This window comes from Vigna unguiculata, chromosome 11 (assembly GCF_037176805.1).
Source record: "Vigna unguiculata cultivar grain cowpea cultivar isolate G323 ecotype 2 chromosome 11, ASM3717680v1, whole genome shotgun sequence".
NCBI lineage: Eukaryota > Viridiplantae > Streptophyta > Magnoliopsida > Fabales > Fabaceae > Vigna > Vigna unguiculata.
Window position 1 is genome coordinate 18,181,382 of NC_140802.1, and position 27,228 is coordinate 18,208,609.

A 27,228-nucleotide genomic window follows, 5' to 3' on the forward strand; every position below is an offset into this window, starting at 1 on the left:
TATATTTTCTTCAAAAATGGGAAAAAGACAACTTTACTACCTTTATCACCTTAAGAAGTTAATAAGGATAGAAATATAATAAGAAAAGATAAAGAAGAAAAACAAAAGGGGCAAGCTTTCACCAAGGTGTTACTTGCTTACAAAAAAAATCTTCCAAAGCAAGATGTGCATCACCCTTCCTTCCCTTCTCAAGCCAAAAAGGAAGGCCCAAAGCACAAGAAAGAGAGGAAGAGTAGTCTAGAAAATAAAGATGGCCTAACCAAAGCTAGGGGTAATACCCTTAGAAAGGATGGAACAAGAGCTCATAAAAGGGAGGCACAAATCCTTCCTTAAATCAAGTCAAGCTCCATCTACAAAGGCTTAAAGAATTTGTGGTCAAATTCTCTCCAAGAAGGGGAGGATGATGAATGATTGACCCCAACCAAGGATGGAGGCACATGCTTAAGAAGACTAAGCATGTTTAGAAAGGAAGTTCACTAATCCTTCATCCCTTTCATTTGTGTTTGTTATTTTTGATTCCCAAAGTTGACTTAGTTGATTCAACTTTAGTTGACTTGTTGACCTTTGACTAGGTTTGACTTGTTGACTACAATTAACTTGACTTAAGCCAACATGCTAATCTATGTTTATTTGCTTTGTAGGTTAATTAGGAGTAAGAAAGCAATGCTAGGTGGTGCATGGTGATTGGGGAGCATAAATGATGTGGAGGAGAGAGTAAAGCAAAGGCATAAAGCATAAAGTAAAAGGCATAAAACAAGTGTACCTATGTACCTTTGGTCTCCTTTGTTTTTAGCACACTTTGACCACATTTTGGAGACATATGATTGATGAAGGATTGAGCCCAACCAAGGATGAAGGCACATGCTTAAGAAGACTAAGCATGTTTAGAAAGGAAGTTCACTAATCCTTCATCCCTTTCATTTATGTTTGTTATTTTTGATTCCCTAAGTTGACTTAGTTGAATCAACTTTAGTTGACTTGTTGACCTTTGACTAGGTTTGACTTGTTGACTATAGTTGACTTGACTTAAGCCAACATGCTAATCTATGTTTATTTGCTTTGTAGGTTAATTAGGAGTAAGAAAGCAATGCTAGGTGGCGCATGGTGATTGGGGAGCATAAATGATGTGGAGGAGAGAGTAAAGCAAAGGCATAAAGCATAAAGTAAAAGGCATGAAGCAAGTGTACCTATGTACCTTTGGTCTCCTTTGTTTTTAGCACACTTTGACCACTTTTTGGAGACATATGAGAGACATTCTTTGTCTCCTTTTGTGCTAGAACGAAATTAGCCTTGCACACACCATAGTGAAAAACTTGAAAAAGTGAAGAAGTTTGGCTAAACCAAGAAGAGAGGAACAAAAAAATTGGACCTTGCGGTTTTCTTTATCTTTATGATAGAAGATAATTTGGGAAAATTATATCTTTAGATATTTTATTTGATATTTTTAAATAATTATCTTATTTAATTATATCATAAAATATTAAAAGATATTAACTACCAAATCTTTTTAAATATAACAAGATCTTCTGGAATCTTTTTAGATCCACAACAAACAAATATATCTTAAATATATTTGATTATTTAGAAGATAATTTGAGGAGATTACAAAGGGTTGATTTGGAAAATTAATACAAATATTAATTGGTGATAATTTATCATATATCTTTAAGTAATTAATTTATTTAATTATATTAGATATTGATATTATCAACCAACTATATTTGTCAAATACTCTATATCTCTCCAAATATTTTTAAATATTTATATTTATCTTTATTTTAAAAGATATTTGAGAGATTTTAGCAACAGAAAAGCCCAGTCAAATTCCTATATAAAGAGACCAAGGGAGAAGTAGAAAACAAGCTCGGGACTTCGGAGTTTTGGAACCCTTAGGGTGGCCTAATTTCGTTTCCTTTCTCTCTCTTTTTCTTTCTATTCATCTTTTGTATTCCATGGATTGCTAAACTTCTTGGGTTGATTCCATTGTAATTTCATTATGGATTCTGAGGTTAGAATGAAATAATTTCTTTATTCTTTTTATTATTGTTGAGGTTTTCATTCATCTGTGTCTTTTATCTTTGAATCACATAAAAAGTAATGATTTTAAATCTATATGCATGTTGATCATATGAGTTCAAGGGTTTTTAAATTTAATTGAGACTTTACTTTGATTTTATTTAGAAACTTTCATGTGATTGAATGAGTTTTTACCAATAATTGAGACTTTACTTTGATTAAAGGTATTTACTCTAACTAAAATTAATTGAGACTTTACTTTGATTAATTAAGCTTTTTATTTGGTGAGGAGATAAAAGACTAGACATGATTAGGCATAGTAAATTAAATTGAGACTGTACTTTGGTTGAATTTACTTGCCATGGTCGACGAGGACTTTCTTAACTGCATAGTTTTCTATTTCGACGGTGATGACCATAGGATCATCTTGCTGGTGATCAAGGCCTTGAAAATCGTCGTCCGTAAAGGTTGTGGTGGGGCATGCGACATCTATGATGAGAATGGGTGATGTGGTTGATGGATTGGATATGGCGGAGGTCTCGCTTCCTGGCGGATGAGGTGGATCCTCCACTAGCAAAACCACTAGAGATGGTGTTGATAGTGCCGCGTAGGGAAGGGTCGGCAGGGGTGACGTCGGTGTAAGCCGGTTGGGGGTCATGGTTTGCGGGTTGGTTTGGGCGTTTATCGTGGCGAGAGTCCTGGGGACGACGTCGGTGGTAGGAACGAGGAGGGTGATGTGATCGGGATAGGTGGTCATCTCTGCGGACAAAGCGGCAGAAATGGCCAACATGAACAAGTTCTTCAATTTTATCCTGGAGTGCTTTACATTCTTCTGTGGTGTGGTCGTGGTTTCGGTGATAGCGGCAATATTTAGTCATGTCCGCGTTGGGGGGAGTGGTCGTCTTGCGTGGCGGTCGGATGAGGTCGGCCTGTAAGGCCTCATGAAGGAGGCGGGATCTGGGGACATTTAGGGGGGCGCATCTGGTGAAGCGGGGTTGTTGGGATTCTCGAGGTCTCGGATCCGGACAGGGAGGTTGTGGAGAGGGGGTTGTAGTAGAGGGTGCGTAGTCATTGCAAAATTTTGTTTGGAGAGTTTGCATTTCCTCCATGCGGACGTAATCGGCAGTACGGAGTTTCAATTCATGCATGGAGGCGGGTGGGTGAAGGTAGATGTTGTTGGCGAAGGGGTCGGGTTTAAGAGTGAGTGCCATGCACTGAAGTATCATTTCTTGGTTTAGGTGTTGTGTGCGAAGGGCAGCCTTACTGAATCGCTCAATAAGGCCAGAGTGATGAATGATTATCTTATTCCCTTTTAGAGTTATGAATATGGTGAAGTTGTTTAAGAAAGCTTTTTGAAAATTCCCACTGGACATTAAGATAGCATGCTATCTAGATGTGAAGGTTCATTTCTCAAGCTCATGAAAGGAAGAAGAGAGTTGGATTCAAGCTTAAACACACACGGCAATAACAACACTAAAGAGCAAAATGAAAGAAGAAACAATAAAAATGGAAAGCATAGAAGATGAAGAATGGAAGAAGCACGCCACTCATAGGGGGGGATCTAAGCCAACCAAGCCCTAGAGATAAGTGATGGTGCCGCCACTTGCAAGCAAGATAAGGCAAAGGTGAGTTCACTTCTAGGAAGGAGAGCTCACGAAAATTTAAAGGTTGAAACACAATAGTTTAGAAACAAAATGATCAACCCTTTTACAAGACAAGGAGCACCCTTTAAATAGGAGTTCATAGGGGTCCTTTAGCAAATACAAAAACATGAAAAAGGATTAACTAGCAAACCCTAAACCTAATGTGAGAGTGAGTCTTGGCCAAGTGAAGGGAGATGATTGGTGGAGGCATTCCCATGAGGATTCTAGGCCAAAAGAGGAAGGAGACCAAGTGACCTTCTAAGGCATAAACCACAAAGGCAAAAGGAGACAAGGTACATGTCTACTTTTGCTTTTGCTTTATGCTTTTTGCTTTCCTCTCTCTTCCACTTCATCCAAGTGCTCCAATCACCAAGTGCCACCTAGCCATGCTCTACTTTCTCTTAATTACCTACAAAACAAGACAAACAAGGATTAACATGTTAGTTTAAGTTAATCTAATCTTGGTCAAAGGTCAACTTTGGATCAAAGTCAACAAGTCAACCAAAATAAATCAACTAGAAACCAACTTAAGGAATTCAAACTAAAGTAATGCAAAACAAAGATAAAGGTGATGGAATAGAAGACTCCCCTCTAGACATGCTTCTAGTGATCCTTCTTGATGGAGCTTCTAAGGAGGTGGTCATGCCTTCATCATCCACCCCTTCTTGGAGAGAATTCGACCACGAATTCTTAAACCCTACATCAAAAGGAGAAAGGTCACAAACATTAAATGAGTTACTTATGTTGTAGCTTGGGGGTAAGTCTAACTCATAAGCATTGTTGTTAATTCTCCTAATGACTTGAAAAGGGCCATCCCCTCTAGGGAGGAGCTTAGACTTACTTTGAGTAGGGAATCTCTCCTTTCTCAAGTGAAGCCAAACCCAATCTCCCTCTTGGAAGATGACTTCCTTTCTTCCCTTATTACCATCCTCTTGTTGTTTCTTAACTCTCCTCTCAATGGTTTCCTTAACTTGTGAATGCAAGTCTTGGATGTACTTGGCTTTGGTCTCACCATCTTGGCAAGTCCATGCCTCATGAGTGGGTAGGGAAAGGAGGTCTAAGGGAGTTAGGGGATTGAACCCATACACAACCTCAAAAGGGGAATGAGAAGTAGTGGAATGCACAACCCTATTGTAGGCAAACTCTATGTGGGGAAGAAGTTCCTCCCACTCTCTAATGTTTTGCACTATCATACATCTTAGCATTTGCCCTAGGGTTCTATTAACCACCTCGATTTGGCCATCACTTTGGGGATGACAAGTGGTGGAGAAAAGAAGCTTGGTGCCAAGTTTACCCCACAAGGTTCTCCAAAAATGGCTTAGGAACTTGGAGTCCCTATCACTTACAATGGACCTAGGTAGGCCATGTAGTCTTACTACTTCCTTGAAGAAAAGATTTACAATATAAGTTGCATCATCAATCTTATGGCAAGGAATGAAATGGGCCATCTTAGAGAACCTATCCACCACTACAAAAATGGAATCCCTACCATAGAAATGTCAACCCAAGGCTTGGAAGGGATAGGCAAGGGGGTGTGAAGACCATGGGGTTGGACTCTAGATTTGGCTTTCATGCATGCTATGCAACCTTTGCAATGCCTATCTACATGTTTCCTCATGTGAGGCCAATAGAAGTGTTCTTTCAAGACTTCCAAAGTCTTGTTTGGCCCAAAATGCCCCATTAATCCTCCCTCATGTGCCTCTCTAATGAGTGAGGCTCTTAAGGAACCTTGGGGAATGCAAAGTCTCTTACCTTTGAAAAGATATTGATTGAGAAGGTAAAAGTCTTTGTAAGCCCCTTGGTGGCACTCACTAAGAATGGGGGAGAAATCAACATCCTTTGGATACAATTCCTTAATATGATCAAAACTAAGAAATTTAGTTTCAAGAATGGAAAGGAAGGAATGCCTTCTTGAAAGTGCATCCGCCACAATGTTAGCCTTTCCTTGCTTATGTTTGATCACATATGGGAATTGTTCTAAGAACTCTACCCACCTAGCATGTCTCTTGTTTAACTTGCCTTGGCTTTTCAAAAATTTGAGTGACTCATGGTCACTATGTATCACAAACTCCTTTGAAAGAAGATAGTGTTGCCAAGTTTGCAAAGTTCTCACAAGAGCATAAAGCTATTTGTCATAGGTGGAGTAGTTGATGTGACTCCCCTTGAGTTTCTCACTAAAATAAGCTATGGGGTGCCCTTCTTGGAGAAGCACGGCCCCAATGCCTACATTGGATGCATCACACTCAATTTCAAAAGTTTTGGAGAAGTTAGGGAGGGCTAAGAGTGGTGCATTGATCAATTTTTGTTTTAAAGTTTCAAAAGCCTTTTCTTGATCTTTGCCCCACTTATAGGCCACACCTTTCTTGACCAATTCATTGAGAGGGGCAGCTATGGTGCTAAAGTTTAGCACAAACCTCCTATAGAAACTAGCTAACCCATGGAAAGACCTAAGCTCACTTACATTCTTTGGGGGAGGCCAATCCTTGATTGCCATCACTTTTTCTTGTTCCACATGGACCCCATGTTGATTTATTTTGAAACCTAGGAAGATCACATGATCCATCCCAAACACACATTTCTCCATATTAGCATACAAGGATGCCTTCCTTAAGGTTTCTAACACACTCCTTAAATGATGCAAGTGGTCATCTTGAGACATACTATAAATGAGAATGTCATCAAAGTATACCACAACAAACTTCCCTAAGAACTCTCTAAGAACATGGTGCATGAGTCTCATGAATGTACTAGGTGCATTGGTCAAGCCAAAAGGCATGACTAACCACTCATATAATCCAAACTTAGTCTTGAAAGAAGTTTTCCATTCATCACCTTCTTTGATTCTAATTTGATTGTACCCACTTTTCAAGTCTATTTTGGAAAATATGGTTGCACCATGTAACTCATCAATCAAATCATCTAACCTAGGAATGGGATGCCTATACTTGATGGTTATGTTGTTGATAGCCCTACAATCTATGCACATTCTCCATGTTCCATCCTTTTTGGGGACTAGGATCACGGGCATTGCACAAGGACTCATGTTATGTTGCACCCACCCCTTTTCTAACAACTCATTCACTTGTTTTTGAATTTCTTTAGCCTCCTCGGGACTAGTCCTATAGGCTGGCCTATTAGGCAAAGATGAGCCTTGTATGAAATCAATTTGGTGTTCTATACCTCTTAGGGGTGGGAGACCCTTTGGAGGTTCTTGAAAAACATCTTTGAACTCATCTAAGACTAATGACAAGTCTAAGGGACATCTAGAGTGAGGGTTTTGGAAGGAGGGGGAAGATTCACTAGGATAAGCTAGGAAGATGGGTTTTTGGGCAAGCATTACCTTCTTCACCCCCTTGAGAGTGATCATGCTCTTCTTGGACTCATGCCCTTGCACCTTCTCTTCTTTTCTTTTCTTAATCATTTGCAATTGGTCCTCATTGACTTCTCTTAGTGAAAGAGGTAGTAATGTGATCTCTTTGCCTTGGAAGCTAAAGGTAAACTTGTTAGCATGGCCATCATGAAAAGCTTTTCTATCAAATTGCCATAGCCTTCCTAATAAAATGTGAGTTGCTTCCATGGGCACTAAGTCACATAATACCTCATCCTTGTAGTTTCCAATGGAGAAGTTAATAAGGACTTGTTTGTCCACTTTAATTTCACCTTCCTCACTAAGCCAAGAAAGCTTATAGGGCTTGGCATGAGGGATGGTTTTCAAGCCAAGCTTGTCCACAACCCTTGTGCTAGCCACATTAACACAACTTCCACTATCAATTATGAGGGAGCAAGTTTTGTTGTTGATTTGGCACCTTGAGTGAAAAATATTTTCTCTTTGGTTTTCAAATTCTTTAGGCACTTGGCCTAGCATGCGCCTAACCACCAACAAACCTCCTTCATTAGGTTAGATTTCATCCTCACTTGAAGATTGGGAAGAAGTGTGGGAGGAAGAACTTTTAGGGGAGGGGGGAGAAGAATGTTCACTTTCAACCTCTCCTTTAGGGTTCAAGATCATGTTCCTTTTTGTTGGGCAATTTGAAGCAATGTGACCATAGCCCAAACACTTAAAACATTTGATGGAACTAGTTGTTGAACTTTGAGAAGAGTTTGCATTTTCATGGGAGGTTCTAGACGAATTGGTCCTAGGTGGGTGGTCTTTGGAAGGAGGTTTCTCATCCTTTCTTTCTTTTCCTTTCCAAGTTCTAGAGTAGTATTTATTGTATGAAGTATTCCTCTTGGCCTCTTGTTTCTTTTTCAATTGACTTTCAACTTTTAAGGCCAAGTGTAAAATTTTGTCAAGAGTGGAATACTCATACAACTCAACTACATCTTGAACTTCTCTTCTAAGACCACTCACAAATCTAGCTACCTTTTCTTCTTCACTTTCAAATTGGAGTCCTACTTTGAGAAGCATTGACTCCATCATTTTAAAATATTCATTCACACACATAGACCCTTGTTGAAGCCTTTGGAGCTTCAAAAGAGTCTCCCTCCTATAGTAGGAAGGAACAAATCTAGCGCGCATCAAAGTTTTAATGTCCATCCAAGAGGCCGCGGGTGGCTCTTGGTTAATATTGTCCATACACAATTGATGCCACCATGTCATGGCATAATCTTCAAATTCTAAAACTACTAAATCTACTTGTTCTTGATTACTAACTAAATGAATATTGAAGATTTGGTCCACTTTTTGCTCCCACTCTATGTAGAGGTTTGGATCATTCTCCCCCTTGAACTTTGGAATCTTGATTGGTGGAGGTTGTCTTTGTGGGAGTTGATTGTGCCTTCCACCACCATCATAGCCGTGTCTTCTTCTTCTTCCACCATGGCTAGAGTCCTCGGAAGAGGACCTCCTCCTTCTCCTCTCATCTTCCCTAAGCTCAAGTCTTTGGATGTGCTCTTGTAGGAAGATCTCACTTTGCCTCCTATCCGCCCTTAATTGGTCAAAAGTTTCTCTCCTACTCACTTCCATCTCACGTAAGATGTTGGCAAGGGTTATTTGTCCACTTTCTTGGGCCATAGGAGTCACCATGGGAGGGGAATAAGGTGAGGCCGACTCCTCCTCTTCTTCTACCTCCAAGATTGGATCCATATTTATGTTCCTACACCAAAAACTCACCAAAAACCGAGACAAGGAAGAGGTTAGCTAACAAACAATTCCAAAACCGAGACCAAGTGTGGTCTTCTCAAGCACCCAAGTGTTTTTTATCACACTCCCAAAGCACACAAGCAAGGCTGGCACTCAAAAACCTTCCAAACAAGTGAAAACACCTTTAAAGAGATGAAAACCTTTTCAAAGCTCAAACAAGTGGCTCGGCCACAACACTCTAGGAAGACAAGGAAAAGAAAACTACTAAGACAAAACAAAGATTACCTAAAGACAAGCAAGCAAAGCTCAAAAAACAAGAAAGTTTAACTTCTAAGGAAACTTGTTTTTAAAGACAAAACTTGAACAAGACTAAAGCAATGAAAAGCACTTTCAAAGACTCTATGGAAAGCATTTGAACAAGCCAAGATTATACCTCAAATTATGCATACACCAAGAAAGATCATAACCAAGTTAAAGCATGGAACTAATTTGCCAATATCACCCAAAATCCAAGTATAAAATTTGGTAGCATAACACCTAGTAAAAATGGCCAAATGGATTCACCAAGCAACACATTAGCTCTCGGCCAAACTGTTTTTGGTCATGAAAATAATTTTTCTTTTCAAAACTAGGCACTTAAGATGATGAGAAGGATATTTTAGGGTGTCTTGAACACTTAGTTCCCAAAAAAATTAGGTCAAAATCAATTTCAAGGAGCATACAACAACAAAAGGCATAGATCTCATGCAATAGCTCAAATACATAGAAACAAGAACAAGAAAACTCAAAGAAGCATATGACAAGAGACTCAAGCATCCAAAGACATGTTATCCAACCACATTTAGGAGTAAAAGAGTCACAAAACCGAAGCCAAAATTGCCACAACATAACCTAAAAACGTTGTTTTTCGTATTCTTGGCAGCTCTGACCTTTGTTCACTAATTTGATCATAACTCTCTCCACAGAACTCCAAATGCGTTAATTATTTTTTTGTTGGAAACTAGACTCACAGAGCTTTCTTTTGATATAAAGAACGTTACTTTTGGACCACTAAGCTAGCTGCAGTATTTTTTTCAAAAACGCACACGTTGCTGCCAGCACTGTTTTTATGTGGACCATTCAAAGATAGCTACACAAGACAAGGTTAGAACATGAAAACACCATATTCAAGGAAAACCAAAGCTCTAGATACCAAATGATGAAGGATTATCTTGTTCTCTTTTAGAGTTATGAATATGGTGAAGTTGTTTAAGAAAGCTTTTTGAAAATTCCCACTGGACATTAAGATAGCATGCTATCTAGATGTGAAGGTTCATTTCTCAAGCTCATGAAAGGAAGAAGAGAGTTGGATTCAAGCTTAAACACACACGGCAATAACAACACTAAAGAGCAAAATGAAAGAAGAAACAATAAAAATGGAAAGCATAGAAGATGAAGAATGGAAGAAGCACGCCACTCATAGGGGGGATCTAAGCCAACCAAGCCCTAGAGATGAGTGATGGTGCCGCCACTTGCAAGCAAGATAAGGCAAAGGTGAGTTCACTTCTAGGAAGGAGAGCTCACGAAAATTTAAAGGTTGAAACACAATAGTTTAGAAACAAAATGATCAACCCTTTTACAAGACAAGGAGCACCCTTTAAATAGGAGTTCATAGGGGTCCTTTAGCAAATACAAAAACATGAAAAAGGATTAACTAGCAAACCCTAAACCTAATGTGAGAGTGAGTCTTGGCCAAGTGAAGGGAGATGATTGGTGGAGGCATTCCCATGAGGATTCTAGGCCAAAAGAGGAAGGAGACCAAGTGACCTTCTAAGGCATAAACCACAAAGGCAAAAGGAGACAAGGTACATGTCTACTTTTGCTTTTGCTTTATGCTTTTTGCTTTCCTCTCTCTTCCACTTCATCCAAGTGCTCCAATCACCAAGTGCCACCTAGTCATGCTCTACTTTCTCTTAATTACCTACAAAACAAGACAAACAAGGATTAACATGTTGGTTTAAGTTAATCTAATCTTGGTCAAAGGTCAACTTTGGATCAAAGTCAACAAGTCAACCAAAATAAATCAACTAGAAACCAACTTAGGGAATTCAAACTAAAGTAATGCAAAACAAAGATAAAGGTGATGGAATAGAAGACTCCCCTCTAGACATGCTTCTAGTGATCTTTCTTGTTGGAGCTTCTAAGGAGGTGGTCATGCCTTCATCACAGAGCGTCTCGTCTTGTTCCTGTCTGACGCCGAGGAGTCAAAGCAGTCAATGGAGTATGGCGGGAGGGTGGTAAACCATTCGAGGGCAAGGCCTTTCAGGGTGGTAGGAAAGGCTTTGCAAAAAACGGCATCATGGGAAGTGTAGAGGGCGACGTGGGTGATGTAAACCTTAAGGTGTTCATCTGGGTCAGTTTCACCAGTGTAACGTTCCGTTGTGAAAGGTTCCTACTGAGTAGGGAAGGGGTGTTGGCGATGAAATCAATGAAAAGGTGACGGCGCTTGGCTTGGTGAGATGGTAGTGGGTGAAGAGGGATGGGATGGTGAACGAGGGTGGGAAAAGTCGAGGTGACGTTGTGAGGAGGGATATGGGTAGTAGGGAGGTTGTGAGGGTTGTAGGGTGGGATATGAGTGGTGTGTAGTGTGGTGGGCATGTTGTAGGGCGGGATGTGTGTGGTGGGCAGGGTGGCGATAGGGGTCGGAGCTGCGATATTTCCTGGGAGGGTGGAATGTAAGTGAGTATGATGGGTTGAGAGGATGGGAGTTTGTTGGGTGCTGGTGAAGGTGTGCGGGGTAGGATTGTACTTGCTTTCTTCTTTAGTAGGCTGGAAAGCTGCGGACCCTGCGGCATCATTCCTTAGGCGAAAGTTCTCCTATCGTAGTGCCTCTATCTCATCAGCATTGCGCTTCTTCAAGTCAGCCAACTCTTGTTGCATCTTGGCTTGACCGTCTAGGATGGCGGCCAGATCGGGGGTGATGTTAGCAGGTCCTGAGGGGCCTGCTTCAACTTGTTTGTTAACTCCTGCTCTACTGTAGGTAGAAACCATTTTCGGAAAAAGCGGGTGGTAAGGTATTATCTCGTGTCCCACGGTGGGCGCCAATTGTTCCTACAGAGAACAAATAAGATATGTTAGACATAAGCATTCCCTTACTTTGGTCTGCCATCTCCTCAGTAGGCTTCCTCCTGGTTGATACATGTCGCTTATAGATATCTCAGTGCAATCGGTTTGGACCCGAAGGGGGTTTCCTGCAGAAGGGACTCCGAAGCTCAAGTCAGCAAAATCTCTAAGAAAGTCAAATCTGGTGATTAGGAAAGTAATGAATGCGTACTTTAATTCGTGGGGTCCATATATATTTATATATTATTAATTATGTCTGGCCACGTCATGGGCTGGGCCTCTGTTTGGGTTGTAGGTGGGCCTGGGCCCTAGCCCAGGTCCTTTAGTTCGATTGTTTGTGGGCCTTTTGAGTATTACAGAAATGCTTTGATTTTGTAAAGTTTTCTAGAGTAGCCAGTCTAGATCGACTACTCTTTTAGCGGCTTAGGCCGCTATTATTCTTCTGTTGGCTTAGGCCGGTTACTTTATTTGCTCAGCGTATATACGGTGATTGTTTATTATTATTATTTGGTTAGACCGGCTAGGTTAGGTACATAAAATATACAATAAATAAAAATATTAAAAAATTAATACAAATATTCAAATTGAGACATAAAAAACTTTTAATTGACATACATAATTTTAACATAATTACATAAAGGTTACGATAAGATGAAAAATATATTGGAGATGTGAATAACTTTCATGACAAACCAAATAATTAGAAGAAATAAAAAATAGAAAGTATATATATATATATATATATATATATATATATATATGGTTACTTAATTAATTGTGAATATTTTAATAATTTAAATGGGGATGGAGATATGACGAGGACAGGTACCATGATAGGGATATGTACATCCTCATACCGATCCTCATACCCAATAGAAAAAGTCGGGGATTCTTCATACCTATACCTATACCCAATCAATGTGGGCATTCCCTGTCAAAACGCGACGGGTTTGGGCAATACCCACAGGGGCAGGTTTATTTGGCATATCTAGGCACGTCCTTGCCGCTAGGTGACATGCAGAAACCAGTAGTCCGTGTTTGTTGTGTGGTTCGCGTACTGAGGGAAAACTGTTGGAGGATTTAAGTGGAACTTAATTAGGTGAAAATAGGAGAAGACTAGATTGTGGGTACTTTGGGAAGGTTGAGTAGTAAACAAGATTGAGGGACTTGGATCAATTAGGTGTGGAATGGAACAGGAATTGAAAGAATGAGGAAAATGGGGGTTGGTGTAGTGGATGGTATGGGCTGAGTCATAAAACATTTTAGTGGTTGATCATGTTTTAGTTGTAAGAGTGGTGACTAATTACCTAGTTCAAACTTGTAAGAATTTGAATTCTATGTATAAGGGCATGATTAGGTGGGAATATTAAGGTGTGGTTAGTATGTTATAGAGTGATGTTGATTATACTTGATGTGAACTGGTATCCTTTATAAGTTGCAGGACAATGCAAATCTTGAATTTTAAGTAAAGGAATAGATGTGTAAATATGCATAGAAAAGGAGGCATTGAAGATTGTACGGGTTATTCAAGTTGTAGTGGTTCATACCAAGGAGGATTGATATTTTGGATGTGTGAAATGTCATAATTGTTGTGCCTAAAAACTTATTGGAGTGCCTAAAACCAGTACAATGTGAGTTACTAGTGTAGCGCCTGGCGGTAGGGTTGGAACTGCTAGGCTAGAGCTACAAAATAGGGGTCATTGAAACACCTGGCGCTTGGCGGGGAGGATGGATCCGTCAAGCGATATTTGGGAAAATAGGGACTCTAGAAAGCGTGTGGCGCCTGGCGGCGTGAAGCGTCGGCTAGGTAGTCTGGAGCGTTATTTTGCCTTGCGATGCTAGAGTTGTGTTAGGCGGTTTCACGTGTAGAGTGGGTTGCATTGGAGGATTCTACATAACTCTGGATGGAGGCCTTGAGGAGATGACTTGAAGGGATTTACAAGTTGTAACTTGTAATGGAAGGCTAAACATGTTGCCATTCTAGGTTGGAGCCTGATGGTGATTGGAATTTCGGTGTGAGCATGCTAGTTGTAGCTAGTACGAATGTTTCACTTGATTGCTCTTCACGGTTGGAGTCAGTGAGGCTGGTAGTCTTGTGATGAATATGGATTGTGGTTTGCATTAGGGAGTTCCACTCGATGTTACGGATTGTAGTTCGTAATTGAATAATTCCCGCGTATGGTCTACAAGTGGTGACCAGTAGATGGTGGAGGCAAGAGTCATCTTAAGGATATCATCAAAGTGTGTAGAATTAGGAGACGTATAGTGGAAGTTGTGATTGCTTGGGTTTGAGGATTGTAGTTCTCAGAAGGGTCATGGGTTTAAGATTCAATTTATTGTTATTATTTATTATATTTTATTTTTGAGCTCACCATATCTGCTTGTGTGTGACGATGATCGTGTAACTTGTTTTACGGGAGCAGGTGGTGCTGGTAATGCTTAATGTCGGAGTGGGACTAGTATGGGGATCTTATAGAGACTATTATATCACTATTTTTCTTTGTATTTCTGATACTATGTTTTATGAATTGGAGACTTGGAACCTTCATGGATTTAATGTAATTTTGGAACTTTGGCGCATGAAATAAATTTTAAATTTTCCTGTGTTTTAGTAAAGCATTTTTATTAATTGCAGTTTTATTATTACTTATTATTTTATTTTATTTAAACTAGTAATATCCGACTAGGATGTTACACATTGCATTGTAGTGAATATGACCCACCCTTGATTCATATAAGAGCTTGTTGGTAAATGAAGTTTCTTCACCAATCTTTTGCTCACAACATTGTTGTCGCTTTCGTACCCATATGCAACTAACATGGATGGCATTTGACTAAACACCGTGTATAGTAAATTTCCATTGCTATTCCAAACCCGAAGTCGAAGCTCTAATACCAAATGACGTGAATCCAAAGGATGTATTCATTTTACGGATCTATCTAGGTTGGAATACTAATAAGCAAGAAACTTGGAAAATTGTTTAAAACAAGAAAATGGAAATAGATAAGAAGATGAAGTGGAAATTGATAAACATCATACTTTCAAGGATGAAAGATAAGCCTAAGAGTTTAAATACACAAAGGGATGAATGACCTTTGATAAAAATTAGGGGCTCTTGGATCACTCAAGAACTTACGAGAATCCCTCTCACTAAGATAAAAGGTAAACTATAATATTTCTAAATAAAAATCATGTCACCTCCTTTTTTTTTGTTAAAATACTTCGTTGGTCCTCGTTTTGGTTCAGAAATCTCAAATTGGTCCTCATATTTTTATTGATCTCAATTTCGTCCTCATTTTTGTAAATGTGTATTAAATCAACTCAATCGTTAACATTGTTAAAATTATTAACGTTAACTTCATTTTGAATTTGTGACATGGCTTTGTGTATTATTTTCAGTATTGGGAAAATGTGTGCATGGACTGAAAATTAAAAAAGGATTCTGATTGAATCCCTAAATCATGTAATTAGGGATTGCAATTGGTGAAGGGAGCGACTGCGCGAATGCCGTGAACGTGGTCAAAGGCGAGATTGAGTGTCGTCGAAGGTGAGCTCGAACATTTCAGAGGTCGATTTCAAAGCTTTACTGTCATTGATCTTGGTCGTTCTTGAGCGCCACACCCTGAAGGTGAGTATGAGTTCATCGTTGGTTATTTTAGTTGAGTAGGTGTAGGGTTTTTTCGCTTTTATGCATTTTGGGTTTGTATTAGGATCTAATGTTTTGTTGGTTGGGAATGATGTTGTATTGCTTTTCTTGTGTGATTTAATGTTGCTTTTCCCGTTTTTTGACATTGAAATCCTTTTATTTGTGACCGTATGTATGTGGTCCCTTATTCAAATGTGTTCCCCCATTTTTATTTGTGTAAGTTGCGGTACCCTATTTGAATGCATGGTTCTGTGTTGTCTATGTTGGTATGAATTGTAATGTTTGCATTCCTTTGTGGGCAATGTATACAAGTGCATATATAGAATGTTTGTTGACCGTTTTGAAGCGGTGGTCCACCATAGTGGCCACCTTATTAGTAATGGGAAATTGGAACATGATGGGGAAACAACCATGTGGTTCTGTGACCTTGATACGTGGGGATATTTTGAGGTTATTGCTGGATTAAAAGAGTTAGGACACATATCTCTGAAGGAGTTGTGGTATTGTTTAGGAGGTGGGACTGTCTTAGAAGATAGGTTGGAGCTTTTATGTGATGATAAAGGGGCCACTCATATGGCGAACTTAGTAGGTTAAATGGTGTAGTTCATTTGTATGTGCTTCACAAAATGATAGAACCTGAGATAATCGACATGATAGAGGGTGTTGGTATGGGGGAGGTTGGTCCTTCTGAGGTTAATGATGTAGTTAACTGTGTGAATGAGGCTGATGAACATGGTGCAAGTGAAGTACTGGAAAAAGAGGGGGTGAGGAAGATGTTGCAGCTGAAGTAGTGAAAAAGCAGGGGGTAAGGGTGAGGAAGATGTTGTAGCTGAAGTAGTGGAAAAGAAGTGGGGTGAGGGTGAGGAAGATGTTGCAGCTAAAGGAGTGGTAGGTAATGTGGATGTTGAGGAAGGTGAAAGTGAAAAGGAAGGGGCTGAAGGTGTAGTGCATATTGTTACTGATACAGTGGTAGGGGAGGATCCTGAAGGTCACGGAGAAGAAGAAAATGCAGCAAAGAGAAGGTATGAAGGTTAGGTTGAATCATTCAATGGGGAAGGTCTTGTTGATGTAAACATTAATCGTGATGGCAATAGTGATTCAAATTGGGATGGTAATATGGCATGTGTTGTTGAAAGTGCATCTGATGGAGAAGGTTGGTACATAGCACAAGAGTCAACTAATTTAGATTATGATGAAGTAAGGACTGAGGGTGGAGGGTCAGATTTCGAGTGGCATTCAGATGAATTGGTTAGTGGTTCAGACATTGATGAGGTGAATGATGATATTAAGGGTTATGGGTCATTTCCTACATTTTCAATGCCAAAGACATGGACGAATATAGATGGGAAATTGGAACTTATTTGAAAGAGAAACATGAATTCATTGAAGCAATTAGAACCTATGCACTTGCAAACGGAAAAATTTTAAAATTTGTAAAAAATGACAATCAGAGGGTTTCAGTGAAATGTTTGGGAGCAAATGGAGAATACAAATGGTATGCTTATTGTGGTTATATGGGTGCAGTGAAGTCATGGCGCCTTAGGAAAATAATAGATCAGCATTACGTGTTCTAGAGATTTTAACGTGAAATCAATGAATGCAAAGTGGCTAAGCAAGAAGATGGAAAAGACAGTTAGAGAAAACCCTAATATGAAGGTGATGGACATTCGTGACAAGGTTAGTAGGAAATGGAACGTAGGTATCTTTAGAAATATGGCTTTTAGGGCTAGAGTTATTGCTAGAGACCACGTGGATGGGTCTTTTTCAGAACAGTTCAGGAGAATATATGATTATGCACACGAACTACTGAGAACAAATCCAGGATCTACAATAAAGCTAAATGTTGAGAACATAGAAGGTGAAGTCATATTTAAGAGATTTTATGCATGCTTGAAGGCATGCAAAGATAGTTTCACGTCTGCATACCTTTCATTGAATTGGATGGATGCTTTCTCAAAGGCAGATATGGTGGTGAGTTATTAATAGCAATTGGAAGAGATGGGAATGAGCAAATTCTACCTCTAGCATATGTTATTGTAGAAGTGGAAAATAAGGATTCATGGAGATGGTTCTTGGAGCTTTTGATTAATGATCTTGGTGGGGATTCAGTTTGTGCATCATGCACTTTTATATCAGACCAAGAAAAGGTTATTCCTTAAATATGAGCTCTATTATTTGAATTAATTTGTATTTTAACATCATTCAGTATACAAATGTTGACACCACTATTTTTCATATATACACAGAAGGTCTTCTCCCAGCTATTCAAGAATTTCTCCCTGGAGTGGACCAGAGATTTTGTGTTAGGCACTTGTATACTAATTTTAGAAAGCAATTCACCGAGAAAAATCTTAAACGTCTCATGTGGAAGGCTGCAGGAGCCACACATCCACAAGCTTGGGAGAAGATAATGAGGGACATTAAAGAGGTCAATGAAGACGCCTTCAAACACTTGATTGGTATTCCTCCAAGGTATAACATCATGAATTCTTTCATCATATTTACTGCATGATTAATACGTAATCATTAGTTTATGTGATACTAGGTTTTGGTCAAGATCTAGATTCACCATAAGAGCCCAATGTGACACCTTGGTTAATAATATGTGTGAGGTATTCAATAATGTGCTAGTGAATACTCGAACAAAGCCAATCATAAGTATGCTGGAGGACATTCGTGTTTATATCATGAAGAGATGGGCCAAAAACAAATCTGAGGTGAAATCTTTTAAAGGTTCAGTGTGTCCCATAATTGTTGACGGGCTTAAGCAGAAATCAAGCTTAACAAGACACTGGATACCAAGGTAAGAACTTTAAATATATTTATGTCAGCAAGCTTAACAAATTTCAGATTTGGTAATTATCTTTTTATTGTATTACACGCAGATGGTCAACAGAGAAGTTGTTTGAAGTGAGGCATGCTTCAAATCTAGGGGAACAATTTGTGGTTAATATTGACAAGATGGAGTGCACATGTAGGAAATGGAGCATAAGTGGGCTTCCTTGTTGCCACGCACTTTCTGCCATGAAATTTTTGAATCTGAAATGAGAAGATTTCATAGCCCATTGGTTCAGGAAGTCAATGTACGAGGAGACGTATAACTCAGTAGTTTACCCTATAATGGTCAGTAATTGTGGGAAGTTACCGAATATCCTGATGTCCTGTCCCCAATCAAAAGAATTATGCCTGGAAGACCTAAAAAGAAAAGAAGATTGGAATCTTGGGAGTTGAAAAAGGATGAGACCGCATTACGAAAAGGAGGAATTTGCAAAAGGTGGGTTGTGTGCAGGGAAATTGGTCATAATAAAACTTCTTGTCCTAAAAAACTTGTGTCACCACCAAGTCAATCATTTGTGCCACCATAAGCATCAGGCCCATCACAATAAACTGGACCACCAACACCATCAGGCCCACCAGTATAAGACCCCAGAAAAATTAGACTAAAGGGGATACATGAGAAAAATTAATGGCTTGATTAATATTGTTGATTTATTTAATTTAATTAGGTTATTAAATTATGAAATATGAAATAATTATTATTTGAGTGATTTAAGTTATTGTTGTATTCATAATAATTATTTAAGTGATGTAAGTGATTGTTCTTTTATTTTAAATTTTAATCTAATTATGATTTGTTGAAATCGAAGGTGTTGGTTTAAAGTCGTTTCTTTTTTTTCTCTTTTCAAGTGTGGGGCCAACGAAACTTTGCAATCATTTTCTCTCTCCTCATTTTCGTGAATTGCATGCAGTTTCTATATATCTCTTTTGCTGCCATATACACTTTTTAACTTTGTTGCCATGTATTTTGACAAGAATAAAAACGGTTGCTGATATATGTTTTTAACGTTGCTGCCACAGAAAAATAAAAACGATTTTGGTTTTATTTTTAAAATATTAATAGAAAACATTAGAGATGTTAATTATAGATAAAAAGATAAGACTTTTAGGGAAGGAAACAAAATACTTTTGTGTTTTGAGAGGGAGAAAAGGAGAGTTGGATAAATATAGAGAGTGAAAGAGGAGACTGCGAGAATGAAGAAATGCGTAGCAAAGACACCATTAGGTAGGGGAAGCCAACCTTGTTTTCTTTTATTGTGTTCTTGTTGTTTGCTTGATGAATGAAACTTGAAAAGCATGGATGTGTATTGTAGGGGAAGTTAACTTTATTTTCTGTGTTGTTTGAAGCTGAACTTTTTCATTCCTCTTCTCTTTTGTGGTTTGAACTATGGTTTTCTGTGTTCTTCTCTTATGTATGTGTATACCACGGTGCTGGAAAGTAATTGATGATTCGTTTTTAATGTTTTGTTGTTTTATGAATCATAAGTGTGGTGGGTTCTCTTTGAACTGTGTTGATGTGTTGTACCTATATGTTGGGGTTGTAGTATATTTTTGTTGTTAACTGTGAACTAGGTCAGTGGGGTTTGTTTTGCTGTGAGAGGATATGTTTCGGTGATATTTTCGTGACTTTCACGGTGCAGCGAGGTTTTCCTTTCATCTACACAAGTCTTTTCTTTATGTTATTTTGGTGCAGAGACTTGTAAAGGTGAGGGTTGGTTTCATTAGGGGTTGTACTCTGGTCACTTTAATTATACCGTATCTTTTCATGGAGTCGTTGCCATTTTAGGGGATTTTATTTACTTTGCAGAGTGTGAGGTTTCATGTGTCGCGTTGCAGGTTCGTGTAAGTTTTGTGGTTTTGAGAGAAATTTGGTCTGGATAATTCAAAGCTTTTGGTTTTCATAGATAAATCCTCTTTATATATAGGGAACCATGAAGGTGTGCATGTGTATGGGGTAGTGAAAGTTTTCGTTGAGGAGTCGGTGATGGGATGTTGGGGGTGTGGTTTTGGTTCTTCTTCGTGCTGACCCTTTCTTTAGGATTCTATTGTTTCATACTACACTACATGCTTCAAATTTGGTTAAACTGTGGTGAGCTAATTGAGAGAGGGCCATGGGTGGCAACACATTCGGGTTCATTGGTTTCCTTGGTCAGAGTAAGTTTCCGCACCATTCATGATGGTAGTGTGGTGCATATCTTAGTGATGCATGGGGTCCACATGTACAATTACATTTCTCTTTCCTTAAATTTAACCACACGTAAAGGTTTTTCTCTTTCTTCCTTTTTCATGCTCTTTCACGTAGCATGGTTCATGGGCACATGATGATTGGTGGTGAATGGGTTCATACTTTAGTTTTCCTTTTCTTCTCTTCTATTCTCTTTCTTTGCTTCTATTCTCTCACCTAATGCACGGGGTCCACATGTACAATTACTTCTCTTTTTCTTTGTTTTTCTCTTTCTTCATTTTCATATCTTTTCACGTAAAAGTAAAAAGGGGTGCAGCATGTTTTAATTCTTATATATATTATTTCACTTTGTTTCATACTACATGCTTCAAATATGGTCAAATCATGGGGAGGTAATTGAGAGAGGGCCACGGCACGGGTTTGTTTTGTTTCTTTTTCTCTATACCATTCATACCACTTTTGATGGAGTTATATTTTTTAAATTCATGGTGCAGACCACACTTAAAAGACTTGGTTTTCTCTTTTAGCGTGTAGTATATACTTTTAGTTTGATGGAATGTGGGGCCTTGTGTGGGGTCATCTAAAAATATGTTTCCATTTTTTATGTTTGTAGACTTTAAGTAAAAGCATATATTAGTGTTCTATTTGTTGCGACTTTGATTTTCACATGATCCACATTGACTTAATAATATTCATTAATTTCTTAGATACGTGGGATCCACTTGTGGCTTTTGTAAATTTATATTGTATGTTCAAAATCATTATGACACTTTTGGTTCTCTTTAAATTCTCATATTTATGGTTTAGTGTTTTTTATTGGGTTGTATTAATTGTCTTATATTTTAGTGTGTTGGTGACCATTGATGAAATGAGTGTGTTGTTGTTGGCTTTACTTTTTGGCTTATATAATGTGATGGTTATTTTGTTGAACGCGAGTTATATAGCCATAGTTGCAATGTCAATGCTATTTTTTTTCTTGATTATATGTAATATTCTAGTTGCATGTTAGAGAATTAAAATGGTGGCTTGGTGCTTTAGTTGTTTGTTGCTTCTTTTGGTTTGGAAACAACTTGTAGAGTTCATTGCTTGAATGTATTATTCGATAAGTGGACAGGTTTATGTCATGGAACTTTATATTTTCAAGCATGATGTGGTGGTGTGTATTTGTTATGGAACTATTGCTATGCATGATGTGGTGGTGTGTTGTTGGCAATCGGTAATTCTCATGTGTTGTATCACTAGTGCAGATTTGACATTTTACTTCGCCTTATAGGCCTCGGTTATAGCGGAACCGAAGCCTATAAGGAGGCGGTGGCATTTTTGCAATTTCGTCCAACTATATTGCCTCGGGTGAATGCAAAACTGGTGCAGTAAGAGGTTTTAGGCCTCGGTTGCAAAAGAACCGAACCCTATAAGGCAGCCTAGTAACCAAAATTTCAAAAATGTCATCAGCGTCAGCACTTTTGGCCTCGGTTATTAATTGAACTGAGGCAATATGAAGAGGTTTTTGGCCTCGGTTAAAAAAGAACCGAGGCCTATAAGTCAGCCAGTAACCCTAATTTCAAAATGTCACCTGCGCCGCCACATTTGGCTTCAGGTCTTTATTGACCGAGGCCATAAAGGGACTTTTGGCCTCGGTTACTAATTGAACCGAGGCAATATGAAGAGGTTTTTGGCCTCGGTTAAAAAAGAACCGAGGCCTATAAGTCAGCCAGTAACCCTAATTTCAAAATGTCACCTGCGCCGCCACATTTGGCTTCGGGTCTTTATTGACCGAGGCCATAAAGGGACTTTTGGCCTCAGTTATTAATTGAACCGAGGCCATATGCCCTATTTAGGTTCCCAAATTCGCGACTTCGCATTGTTCACCTTCGTCCCTGAGCGAAAACTTTGTGCGCGGTGGATGCATTCTTGTCTTCGTTTTCTCGTGCGGTGGTGTTTGGTTCGTCATTGGTGAAGGAGGCGTGCTCGTGGCTCACGGCAAAGGCGTGATTTGGTGGTCATTGTCTTCCTTTGTCTGCGGTGGTGATGGCGGCACAGTGGTAGGGTTGCCCGCAACAGTGGATTGAAGTTATGCTTCAAACGGCGGTGGAGGTGCTGGATCTCTAGATCTCTTGGCTCTACTGGTTCATGGTGGTTTGTCGTTGTCGCATTCAGACCAGTGAGTGTCGTAGTGAGTTGCTCATTCAGTGCTGGTGAAGGTCTGGCTGCGACAGCGTTTGCCGACGATCTCGGTGGCGAGGACGAGCGCAACAGTGCTAATGATGGTGCGAGCGAAGTACCCCTATGGCTTCGGGTCCCAGGAAACCGAGGCAGAAAAGTACCCCCTATGGCTTCGGTTGACACCCGAGGCCAAAAACCACCCTTTTTTGCCTCACCCCAATATGAATATCAAAAACAACCGGGGCCAAAAGCCCTTACTGCACTAGTGTATGTTGGAAGTGTTTGCCTTGCTTGAAGAGCTCTTGGTGGAATTAAATGTTGTGTGAGGTTTTCCGTACCTAGGAACCCAGTGAAGACTCTTTCGCCTGTGTGAAGCAGTGGAAAGAGGTCCTCTTCGCTTGTGTGAAACAGTGGTAGAGGATTAGTTCGACTGTTGTACCCTCTCGCCTGTGTGAAGCAGTGGGGAGGGGAAAGATGTTTCCTCTTATTTTGGCTCGTTGCGAGTATAGTGTTCGATGTTCGATGCATCGACGTTTTTACTCATAATTCCTTGAGGGATGAGGGAGATAGTCTGGTTGCATTAAGTAGGACACATCGAACCGCATGTTCTAGGAAACTAGATGTTGTTGTGGGGTGAGAGGCCGCAGAAAACCAAAGATTGTTTATGATTACTATATTTGAAGAATTGAGATGAGTGTGATGTTATGCTTGGTTTGGCATGATTGATTGCATTTTGGTTAAGTGTTACTTGAATACGATGTTGAGTATTATTGGACATGTTTTATTTGGGAATTTCTTTTATGAATATCATTGTTTATGGTTAGCTTACCCCTATTTGTTTTTTTGTGTGTTTGTTGTATGTGCGATGATCGTATAACGTGTGTGTTATATGGGAGCAGATGATAATGCAGATGCTTTTGGCATGGAGTAGATCGACGAGAGGCTGGGGTGAACTCGGGAGTTTTTATAATTTGTTTAGTTGTTTTTAATCAAATACTAAAGTATATGTAATTTTCTTTTGATCACAAATATTATTGGAAGTTTTTGACAAAGTGAAGAGTTAAGTTATGTAATTTAAATTCAATTAAAATTTTTATTAGTACATTTTAAATGTTTATTTCCTTTTCCGCTAAACACAAAAATTTTCTAACGTTTCGTGACATCCCAAAATTTGGGGCGTTACAACCAGCAGCATTAGGCCCATCACAACAAACTGGCCCACTAACAGCAGCAAGCACACAAACTGGCCCACCAGCCAATCAGTCTCAATCATCTGAAGGTCAATCTCAACGTACATCAAGCAACAAATTTGTCCAACCAATGAGGAACAAACTCTAAGCTAGAAGGGGACGTGTTTGGAAGCCCTAAGCATTTGTAGAAAACAGATTTCAATCTGCTTTGTAGATGTTGTTTAAACTTTTGTTACTTTTTGAGTGTTTGAATAGGCATAGCCATGTAGTCTTTTTGGGCAGTCCATTGTAATGGTTTTTTGAACAATTTCTGCTTTGGCCGTGATCAATATTTTGTGTAGGTAGTGGATATATTGTGTGCAATTATTCTATTGTATGTTGATGGTGTTTAAGTAATGAATGGATGGATGGATGGATCTATGTGATAATCTGGATGGATGACCAATCTGTTTGCTATTATGTACCATTTAATTGATGTTCTGGATGGACAATATACTGTCTTAATGGGATCACTGAATCTTGATCTCCACTGCAGTAAGAGAAGATATTGTTTTGGTTTGCTTAAAATAATGTTGGCATAAATAACTGTGATAGGAATGTGGTGCATAGACATAATAAAGTGAACATTTTATTTCATGTTAGATTACTTGAACACATATATCCTCCCTTCTGGAGCAGAAATCGAGTTATATGTACACATTTTATATCACATTTGGTGTGATTTCCTTTTAAATTAGGTTCGCAGTATATTCAAATATATCAATGCCATATTTCAGTACCAAAATAAAAATGCTTCACAAAAATCAATAATTGAAATGGATTTGTCATTACATTCCAAGGGTGCTGAAACTTTCACATTCATTTTGAATCATTACATCAAGAAGTTTAATACATTGTGAATAGAAATATGTTTAATACATACAACAAACAAACCATTCCAAACAACACTTTGACCCATTTTTCCAAACTCATAATAGATTTCTCGATATTTATTAATTTGTTTTCCCTATCCTTTTCTACCATCTTCGTCTTAGTGTCATCACTATCATCATCATTCTTCGTAGGACGACATCTTTCTTCTGTTACATTTTCACTGCATCATGAAAAAAAGTTGCAGCCAACAACTTCTTCACTTCCACCCTGTCCAACGAAAAATCAACACCACCAATTACACACTAATTACAAAATTAGGTTTTTCAAAACCAAAATACGAAAACAACATCCACCAAAACAACAAAAATCATATCTTGAACTTTGTGCAACCTCAAAATTTTCTCCCCTTGTTATTAGCAATTCTAGTAGTTCTCGTAATTCCATTCTCACCGTAATAGCAAACAGGTGTTAAATCGAACCTATTCACCACACCCCCATGAGAAGAAACACTATAATTTTTTATTCCCCAACCATTGCAAGTGCGGGATTAGCAAGAATGAGAGCGAGACATTACCAGTCTTAACAAATCAGAACGGAGGAGACAACTTCAGCACCATCTTTTAAAACCTTTACCTTCAAATGTTAGGGAACATAATCTCTTCTTAAAAGGGAAAGCAAGAACACATGTTTCTAGTGCCAAAACACAAGTGAATGACACGTAAGAATACACATTACAACCACATCATCACTTATAAATGTCGTTTGCCAATTGATAACGAAAAGGGCTGATTTAATACAAATTTACAAAAATGAGGAAGAAATTGATATCAATAAAAATACGAGGATCAATTTGAGATTTATGAACCAAAACGAGGACCAACGGAGTATTTTAACCTTTGTTTTCTACCCGATTGGATTCACATCAGCATTAGTCCCATATGTTAAATTGAGTGGAGTTCCTTTGGTTGTTGATTTTGGAGTACACTTATATGCCCCTAGATCATTCAATAAATCCTTTGACCACCTTACCTTTGTGTATCTAGCATCCTTTTGAGTTCAATCAAGATGACTTCGTTGATGGAGTTTGCTTGGTCATTTGTACGTGGATGCTCCACTGTGCTTGTGAATGTCTGATGTCAAACTTGATCAAATTTATGTTTATAAATTGTCTCCCATTGTTAGTTACGATGGTGTGACATCCCATTTCTAATAGAGTAATCTACTAAAATTAAGCATCACATAATTATAATATAAAAGAGCACATGACTTGAAGCATACATGTACTAACTATTATAGTTATCCATAATATACTTGGAATGAAAGTTTAGACACACCACGATGTTGTAAAACATAACATAAGAGTACTATTGTTTTGCAAAAGAATTACTCAGGGAGCAAGGAATTTAAAACAAACTAAGAGTTCTTCAAAAGGGCTCAACTGTGAGCCACAACCCAGACCATGGGGACCATTCTACACAGCAGTATCTCCACCATCCTGAGTACCTCTTGGGGTTTCCACATCTGCTCACCAATAAATTGATGATCATTTGCAAAAAGGAGAAACCAAGCAAAGAAACATACATCAAAAGAAAGGGTAAGCCAGAGCAAAAATTGTTTTAATCATGTTATAGAGCAAATCAATAGTCAAATGATATTATGCACAAACAAAGCAGTAGGCACCTAAATCATGTGAAAGCAAACAATTTAAAGACTCTATGACTCAATATTTGGATCATGCTCTTGATATAGAATTCTAAAGGAAGTATGCGCCTGTGCTGGCTTCTAAACTTTGCAGAGTCTAGACGCAAGGGGTTATCACCCAACCACACATAGGTTTAATCCTCTAATGTCTTGAGCCCAATATGTCCCAAGACTAGGACCTCCTGCCACTCTCACCACATAAAGTATTCTACTTTATGTGAGAGTGAATAATTTTTAGAGTTCAGGATACCTTCCTTTATCTAGACATATCCTATATCAAGGTATACACTAACCACAATCATCAAGAGTTTCCCTTGAAACTCTTTTACCAACAAAATTCACATGCCATATCAAGCATTCAATTCTCATGCCAAACCACCACCAACCATATAGTCATGTTTTCCATTTCATACAAAACATAACAAGATCACATTCAATCTCATGCTTTATAAATGCATACCAATGCCCAACCTAACCAAGTCATGGCTCATTACATAACAACACATTATGCAAACGATTTGGGATTTTAGAAATAAAATTGCAGCTTGTGTAAAGCTCCAAAAATTTTGTGTTTATATTGAAATTAAAGATGATTAAATCAAGAACCAAATGCAACAAGAACCAACTTAATTGAATAACAATAGAAAAAGTTATGCATCAAACAACCAACGAAGGTCAATGTTGTCAACAACCAAACTACAGGGCCCTTGCGATAAAAACGGATCTCACTACAGAGCTCCTATTCAAGTCAGGAAAGTCAATTTTACTAAAACTGCGCATATAAGAC

The 27,228-nt window shown here is 38.7% G+C and overlaps 1 protein-coding gene across 1 annotated transcript; it reads left to right on the forward strand.

The window, feature by feature from the left end:
• The first annotated feature begins 17,084 nt into the window (after window positions 1–17,084).
• Window positions 17,085–18,539, forward strand: LOC146881596 (uncharacterized). Its single transcript, XM_085669253.1, has 5 exons — window positions 17,085–17,349; window positions 17,451–17,599; window positions 17,698–17,963; window positions 18,037–18,294; window positions 18,377–18,539. The coding sequence occupies exons 1-5, from the start codon at window positions 17,085–17,087 to the stop codon at window positions 18,537–18,539; spliced, it is 1,101 nt and encodes a 366-aa protein (XP_085525379.1).
• Window positions 18,540–27,228: the final 8,689 nt, after the last annotated feature.

Coding starts and splice junctions, on each gene's coding strand:
- LOC146881596 (XM_085669253.1), top strand. CDS start 17,085: ATGAATGCAAAGTGGCTAAGCAAGAAGATGGAAAAGACAGTTAGAGAA. Junction 17,350..17,450: donor AAATGTTGAGAACATAGAAG/GTGAAGTCATAT, acceptor GCTTTCTCAAAG/GCAGATATGGTGGTGAGTTA. Junction 18,295..18,376: donor ACAAGACACTGGATACCAAG/GTAAGAACTTTA, acceptor TATTACACGCAG/ATGGTCAACAGAGAAGTTGT.